General features: G+C 31.5%; 1 protein-coding gene across 1 annotated transcript; it reads right to left on the reverse strand.

The window, feature by feature from the left end:
* Positions 1–1621: 1621 nt before the first annotated feature.
* Positions 1622–7129, reverse strand: LOC108578113. Its single transcript, XM_017941373.1, has 5 exons — positions 6715–7129; positions 6232–6299; positions 5109–6116; positions 4551–4880; positions 1622–4057 (listed from the first exon to the last, which is right to left on the reverse strand). Exons 1-5 carry the CDS (start codon positions 7124–7126, stop codon positions 1622–1624), a joined length of 4254 nt encoding a protein of 1417 aa, XP_017796862.1. The 5' UTR covers positions 7127–7129.
* Between the last annotated feature and the right edge of the window lie 1865 nt (positions 7130–8994).

Raw genomic sequence — 8994 nt, forward strand, 5'->3', positions numbered from 1 at the left:
TCATTCAAATATGTCCTCATTTTCGTCTAATGCTTCAGCATTATTAATAGCAAATTGAGAATTTCCCAACTGTTATTACGTGTATAAATAATATCTAATTTTAGACATAAATAAAGTTAAATAAGCCAATTATGATTTTTTTATAGAACAGAATATATTAACTTAGGCGAATATTCATTTTCTACAACAATTTTTACTGTAATGTTTTGTATGCACAAATCTACACGGTCATTTACTGTTACTTTACCCACACAGGCAAGTTTCTTATATATTTAATCGCATGGAAAAAGTGTTATGATTTTTGTTGCAACGATTCGCTGTATCAATTGTTAATTACTAATTAAACTAAATATCAATTAAACATATATGTCACAATAAGACTAAATATACATATACATCGAGCTTGTTATCGAAGCTCATATTCATTGAATTTGTCATATAAATAAAATTTCTTTAAATACAAAAGAACTAGTACATAATAGTTTCGCCAACAATACATTACCACGATTAGACATAAAAACGCGCGTATAGTTTTGTTAATGCACACCTTTTGGTATAACGTTATAATATTTCTTTCATTCTATAATCAATACATAAGATAAAATTCTCTTTATCAATAAAACGAATTTTAAGTAGTTTATACGTACAGAAAATTTTTCCTTTATTATCGATAATGTGTATAGAGGATCTATTTATTGTTCCATTCTTTAAATCAACGAAGGAAAGTTATAAAATAAATTAGAACTTTCAAATCATGAAGAATGTCCAATGAAATGATGAATAATTTACACTTCCACTTTTTCATTCAAATATTCATATATACATATACACATACATACATACATATGATATGTGCACACACACACGCGCACGGCATACATCCCGTACACGATACATAATCGTATCGGTATATATGTGTATATATACATACACATGCGTACAGCTATACACACACGCACACACGCACACACGCATACACCCACATGCTTACATACATACACTTATATATGTACATATGTATATAGTTTAAACAAGATTCGCTGCACAATTCTTCGAATGGAGCAATGTATTGATCTATATACAATGTTCAGCATTAACGTGCCGATCGAATTTCTGATCACAAACTTGTACAAAATTTATTTGTACATATCGTATTGGTCACCTATTCTATAAATATTTTTTTTTAGTTATCTTTTCACTCCCAGCAGTATATGAGACGCTCAGAGATTTTATAGCAAAATAATTTTTGCGATTCAATATTAGAAAGTGCTTTTAGACAACTCTACTTTCGTACTTCAAATTCTCTTACTAAGCCTAGAACGTGTAGAATTGCATGAAAACAATGATGCAGCAAATTCTCAATTATTAACAGTTCTAACTGGTCTTTGAATAAAACATAGCAATTATTTTTTACTTTGGGAACGTCCGATATATTCTTATTATACTTCGTATTTTAACGCACGTCTCATACTTCTGTAAATTCGGATGTACAATGTAAATTTACTATGTCCAAATCAGTTAGAGTCCACACGTACGAGATTGTCAACACATAAACTCGACTGCGCGGACTTTTATTCCTAATAAGCAGATTGTACTACAATTTAAAATAATTTTCACCTTTTCACGTTGACACGACAGCACTCGTCGTTGCTGACTGAGCTACTGTTGACACTGTAATCAGAGTTATCGCAGTGCCTAGAGTATTTTGCTCTGCTGCTGCTGTTGTCGTGACAATGTCCTTTTCAGTACACGCTTTCTTCGGTTCCTTATGCTCCTCGGATGAACTTGACTTTCTTTTATGATTCGAACTTGACGAATGAGAACGACTCGACGCTGTGTCGTCCTTCGATGAACGACTACTGGATGATTTTTTCTGCCCATCTCTTCCATGGCCGTGATGCCCCTCTCTTCTTTTTTCCAATTTCCTTTCACTGTCCTTATTATCCGTACGATTGTAACTTTTACTAGAGACGTTACAATTTTTGGGCAACGAAATAATTTTCAGTGAATCCTCTTTGTTACTATTTTCTCCGGCTTTATTTTCAGACTTGTTACACTGAGGGCTTCGATGATGATGTCTCTTATGTTCTCTATCACGTTTATCTCGATCTCTTCTATCTTTATGCCGCTGACCTCTAGAATTTGTATTATCCCTATTTTTTCTTTTAGATTCTGAATGCGTTATATGTATATCCAACGACAATTTTGATGAATTTTCATCACTACTACCATTTCTGCTATTACTACCATGTCTTTCAGTTTCTATTAATGGAGATGTAGATATTACTGGAGAACAAGAAGAAGAATTAGCAATTTTTGATGTTGGAATTGAACTTTCTTCACAAGTATTACCAGTAGTTAACACGTAAACCTTCTCATCTTTTGATCTTTCCTTGGCTTCATCTTCGGCCATTTCAATTAGTGCTTTTACTGCGTTTTCAGTAGCACATTCCATCTTTGACGTGAATGCCAACGTAGTTTCTATTTCCAATAATTGACAATATCGCTCTACCTTTGTTGTATCTTCTTTGTACTTTTGTTCAGCAATTTCGATACTTTCTTTATGAATTCTTTCTAGTACTTCTTTTGAAGCTTCGGCAACACCAGTTCGTAAAGATTGGCAGACTTCCTCCACGTCAGTCTTCGATTTATATATTGCAGTTTCTAAAGCCTTATCGACAACTTCCGTTGCATACGTTTTTGCTATCAGTTGTCGCTGCGTTAACACGTCTTGTTCAAGAATAACGGTGTTGCAATCGGAATTTTCAAGCTCTGACGAACTTAATTGCCCTTTGTTTTCTTTCGAAAACGCCGAGGTGTTGAACTTATTCGCGGCTTTAGGTTCAATAACATTTGAAATACTTTCTTTGTTGGGTGTATTATTACTGCCAGATCGATTATGGTGACTCCGATGATGGTGATCTACTTTATGACTATTGCAGTCATATTTTTTCTTGTCTCCAGAATGACTACTATTACTACTGCTACTACTGCTGCTATGAGAATGACTGGATTTTTCACTGGACCGACGGCGATCTTCGTGTCTTCTTTCGGATCTTTTATCGTCTCTTTTCTCATTGTTTTGTTTTTGCTCAATTGTATTATTTTTTGCAGATTTACTGTTAAAAAGATCTGAGCAATTATCATTATTTTCTGTAGAATCCTTCCTCTTGCTTGAAATGGAAGAATGTCTTGTATGATCTCTATTTTTACGGTCTTCTTTTCGCTTTCCATGATGATCAGATTTCTTTAAATTGCCTTGATATTCAGCAGCTCTTTCTTTTGCTTTTTTCTCTTCGAGCGAATCAATAGAATGTTTTTGCTCTACACGCTGACGATTTGTATTTTCTTTTTGTTCGTCTCCTATATTTACAGTTTCCAGTGATTTCTTTTCTTTCATACGATGTTCGTTACCAACACGTCCATGCCTTACACTTGAATTGTGTTGGGATTCTTGATAATACTGTTTTAATCTGACATGCCATGCTATGCTTGAGACTGCGGACACCGTTCTAAACTGATGGATTATATTACGTGGTAGAAAGTAAATGTCGTTATCGTATAAATTTATTCTAGCATAGCGAATACCCTGTCTACGTAATTGATTTAATTTGGCGTCTTCAACCCATTGTACACATTGTGTTATTGGTGGTTCATGAAGATCTAGTTGCAATTTTTCGACTAATTCAGGAAAATCACCAGCGTAGAAAGCCACAACATCTTTTGTAATTCTGTTATATTCTGAAGGTTGTCCGCCATGAACAGCTTTCAATATACCAACTGCTGCTGTTGTCATTCTATCTAATCCATGACCCACGTGATCAGCATGTGCCTTAGTACGATCTTCGAACATGTATTCACGCGCTTCACTAAGACGTGGTAAATATTGTAGATTTCGTAATTCATTAATGCCTGTTCTACGCCTTTTATATGGACTTTTATTTATATCTGCTGTTGGAACTAATTGTTCTCCTGGTCTGATCCATAGAATCGGACCATCGTTTGATTCTTGGGGAGTATCCATCTTTACAACGGACAATGGACCCCAAGGCATGGTCTAAAATAAAAAATGATAATAACAGATTGTTGACTTCATTACACAGGATATTATCTAAATATTTCCGGATATATCGAGTCATTAAGCTCGGTAAAAAATTCTTAATAAACATGCATTAGAAAAATAATCTTGTCAGAGTTAGAAGTGATTTTTGATATTAATAAAGCAAGTGATTGATTACTCCTACATTATGTCAAAGTAAAAGTATACCGACATAATCTTTTCTCATCCTCGGCATACTCATAATGAATACAGGCAAATCAGTTACTCATAGTTATAACTACATAAAAAATTGCTTCTAATTCTGCTAAAAGGTTTAATTTGTGGTTTCATATTTATCAAGTATTTTTTACTCGGACTGGTAAATACTTGTTAGATTATAAAAGCTGAAGTCTTGTCTAAAAGGACCATGTATAAATGTGTATTTATGTTGCATATATGATAAATTTAAAATATTTACATAAAAATGTAAATCTTTTAAATTAATGCTTACCAGTTTTAAAAATGGATTTTCTTCTAATTTATGTAGAAGATCTGGGAAGTATCCACCAACTTCTTCATGAACAGTTCCTACGAGACTTATTTGATGCAGAGGTCCATACCTGATAGTACCATTACTATAAGCTTTACACACTTGTTCTTTGTACTGGACCATAGTTGTAGTTTCTATATCACTGTTTCTTCCTAGTACACCATTTTTAACAGTTAACGTAGGATAATTGTCTGCCATGTAATCCAGAAGATCAGGAAGATACGCTGCAGCATTATGTACTATGCCCATGACATGATGAGCATTACCATTTTCATCTTCACCAAAAACTACCTATAATATTGAAATATTTTTATTTAGTTACTGCATTATGCAATTATAAATTGATATTTTGTACCACTTAAAACAATTATAATAGGCCATGTTAACCAACTATATTTATTTGAATACATGTTTGATACTTGATGCTATTAAAGTTTAATTACTTAAGACAGTTAGATGGAAGATAGTAACTCCTAACTTTTATTGATATAATTTTAAATTACACTTATTTGTACATACTTTGAAATATTCTTGAGCTAATTCTTCTACTTGCTCATAAGATAATGTGTCAATTTCATCTTGATACATATGGACAACAGTTGCACCACCATTAGGATAAGTTTCTATATGAATGAACTTCTTGTACTTTAGGCCTTCTAATAATTCACTTTTAACTGGTGTATTATGAAGCATTTTATAATTTTTTGTTTGTAAATTTAACCTGAGATTTTCATTTGTAAACTTAGAGAATGGATGAAATAACGGTTTACTGCTTAATGAAACTATACCACGATCCCGTTTGCATTGTACACCAATACTTGCTCGTTTTATTTTACTACGTTTATAACATCGTGAGCAGCAACGTCGTTCACCATGTTCCTTACTACGTTTTTCTCTTGAAGACGAATATGATTTAGAATTGGAACTTGAAGATGTGGTGCCAATACAATGTATTGGTTTATCATGAGGTAATGTAATATCTGTTTGTCCAACTATTGCAGTAGGTATACTATCACTAGCCCAATCCAACTTAATTATGCTTAATTGTTCTTGAGAATCTACCAATTCTGTTTTTACTTCATTAAATTCTGGTTTTATATCTCTGTGAATAATGTCCATGTTGTTGTCTGTTTGCTCTTCATTTGATTTTATTTGTGTAACAAGGACTTGTTCTTCAATTTGTTCTAAATGCCCACAAAATGAATAAGAAAGATTTTTGTTAACCTTAGCAGTTAAATTACTTGTATTTTCTCCATCACATTTTGCTGTATCCATTACAATAATTGAAGTTGTAATTGGTGATGTTATACTACTGGGAAGTGCTGTATTTTGACTATTTGGACTATCAGAAACTCTTGGAGGATAATCTGGACTTCGTGGACTACTAATCACTTCGCCACTACTTTGAGGACTTTCCCCTAATTGAGGTGTGTTACCATGTTCAAAATTTACACAATCTTCTAGTTCTGTTTGCACTGTATCTATTCCATTAGATAACATTGTATCTTTGTTGCCTTCTGAATCAACCTAAGAAATAAGAAAAAATCATAAAAATATTTTACACTAGATTAATAATAATGGAAGTTTTATTACTTATTGCTTTTATATAAATTTCATAGATATAAACAATAAACATACATACATGAATAACATGTTGAACTGGTTCTACTAAAGTTTTTATTAATTCATTGTTGCAATGATCTGGATTCCCTATAATACACAATATTAACTTTATAATAAAAAATTAAGTTGTTAATTTGATCAACAATTTACTATTTATGTTTCTTGCTTTATATAAAAGATGTCTTTATATAAATGTCTTATTTTAATGTTAATGTGGAAAATATGAATATCATAAATTAAACATATGAATATTCACAATGTGAATATTTATTATTGAGAGGTAAACATTATTAAACTAATTGTAACTATATTTAAATCTTTTTTAAATTATATATATTGTTATTAAAGTCCATTACAGTTACTATAAACAATAGTTTCTCTCATATAAATATAAACATAAGTTTCACATCACACAGAACTTTTCAATGCATTATATTTTGCATGTAATAAGTATAGGTTTTTGACTATTTGCATAATATCAAATGAAGTTGAATGACATTACCGTCTGGTTGTTCAGAAAGACAAGTAACATCATCCAGATCATTCCTTTGATTGGACATACTGTGCGGTTCCAAGGATGGTGTGTGTAATTTAGCGCTGACAGCAAATTTATAATTAATACGTTCTTCCACATCACCAGAAGAGCTCATGAAACTCACAATTCTTTGTAATTCCTTCCCTTCCGCGTTTGTATTAAACGATGACGCTGTAGGGCATATCGTGGGCGTCCTGATTGAATGTAAAGCGAAATTGTCCGAAAGTTCGTTTGTCTCCTTAGTAGCACTACTCCACGTTGCTCTCGACACTTTTACACTGATCGTTTCCGTTTGTAATGTATCGAATACTTGCTGAATCGTATTATTTACATCACATCGTTCATTTGACACGATACTTGTACCAGTTTCGGATGCCATCTTGATTCTGTGAGCGACGTCCTGAACATACCGATACTACGCAACATTGGATTGGATATTTCTTAGCCGCCTTTTGAATAGACCTTATTCTATTCGCCTGAAAACGGATAAAGAGTAGGGGTAAAACCAGTAGATATAGAGGTACTATAAACATTTTTATTCATTGGAATCTTCGATCCCCAATCTTATTTACTCCCTAATTTTTTGATTATAAAACGTCATACATTGTTTATAATTCTTATTTACATTGTAAAACAGCAACGATTTAAATATATATATTCAAATAGTCAACTTTATTATATTATGGAAATATATGATCTTACCGCAAATTTTAAAATCTTTATTAAATTCATAAACTTAAACTTAATAACTTTTTTATTAATTGAAATAAACAATTTTTATTTTTTCAAAGTATTGGCGTACAAGTAAAGAAAGCAGTACAAACATTAATAATATGTTACAATATATAATGGAAAAATCATTGTTGTTTCATCATGATACTCTGGAACGACTGTAGTAAAATATGATTGTTTAAGATAAATTAAAAAAAAAAAAAAACGAAATGATACAATACGTTCTTGACACAGAAGGATATTAAGAAAAAGTAATTATAAATGCAAAAGATGATTGTTTGTAAAAATGAAATATCGTGTTATTTTAATATATTCACCGATATTGAAGAATCATCCCATTTAATATTTTTAAATTTATAAACGATATTAATGCAATATTTTATACTTTGCTGTTTTTTTTGGCCGCATTAAGGCTAGTTATATATTGGTAATAAATTTTGCAAGCCACCATTCTTTAATTAATCGATAGATATACTATTCATACTATACAGAGATGAAAAATTGGCTAACATAAAAAATATGGGTCTAATTGGTTATAATGTAATAGGCCCACTTTGTTTTACACAATCATAAAGACAGGACACATGTATTTTTGTTATTGGCCAAAGCGGTCATATTTACTAATCGAGTCATGTAGCATCGCGTGACAAAGAGAGCAAACGAGACACGTTGAAATTGAATGGGATAGAATGATAATCTTCAAAACATTGGCGTAAATGTAGACTTAGAGCGTATCCCTCGTCTTGAAATGTATCCATCGCAGATATAGAAATTCTACCACTATGTCAGCGTGAACCGCCAAAAACTTTAAGGTGGCGGCTTGGAGAACATCAAAGATAGAGACAGGCGGAGCAAGCGAAATACCCCTCTCCGCAGTTGCGCTAGCCATCTTCTCATCTCTGCATAGTACTTACATACTTACTTACTTGGAATTGCACGTTGACGACGATGTTGACACATTTCATAAGATGGTAAATGGTCAATTGGTGAATGTTGAGTTAATATAATAATTCAGTTGCTAAATTTAATTACTCATTAACATTTAATTACATTCATACATCATATATACATGGTATATACATGGTCTTATACTTGAGCTGGTTAAACATTGTATGTGATCGTCAATTGCTTTTAAAGGAATTGAAAATCAGCATGAGTTACAATTTTACATTTAATTATTTTATCAAAACTTCATTCATAAATGGAGAAATTGCGTTTTTAAAAAAAGGCATAAACGAAATAATAATATAATGAAATCAAAATTAATTTAATAATTCTACAGTTTATGAAAGCTTTGTTTAAAATGTCTTATTTATAGGTTTTTAGTAACAACACCTTTTGCTATTATTTACATTATGTTTTTTTTTTAAATATGTGCTTTATTTAATGTTTAGTAAGTATAGCTTCTATAATACTGTAAGAATAATTTTATATTATGTAAAGAAAGTTATTTACACTTATTTCTTCAAAAATAATTTTTAATTTTTGTAACAAAAAATTTTAATATACTTAATT

This window comes from Habropoda laboriosa, unplaced genomic scaffold (assembly GCF_001263275.1).
Source record: "Habropoda laboriosa isolate 0110345459 unplaced genomic scaffold, ASM126327v1 scaffold1267, whole genome shotgun sequence".
Classification (NCBI taxonomy): domain Eukaryota; kingdom Metazoa; phylum Arthropoda; class Insecta; order Hymenoptera; family Apidae; genus Habropoda; species Habropoda laboriosa.

Excerpts from the sequence above, each read along its gene's own strand:
- LOC108578113 (XM_017941373.1), bottom strand. The coding sequence starts at position 7,126 with ATGGCATCCGAAACTGGTACAAGTATCGTGTCAAATGAACGATGTGAT. Across the intron at positions 6,300-6,714 it reads TCTTTCTGAACAACCAGACG|GGAATCCAGATCATTGCAAC; the intron begins GTAATGTCATTC and ends TGTGTATTATAG. Across the intron at positions 4,058-4,550 it reads AAAATCCATTTTTAAAACTG|ACCATGCCTTGGGGTCCATT; the intron begins GTAAGCATTAAT and ends TTTTTATTTTAG.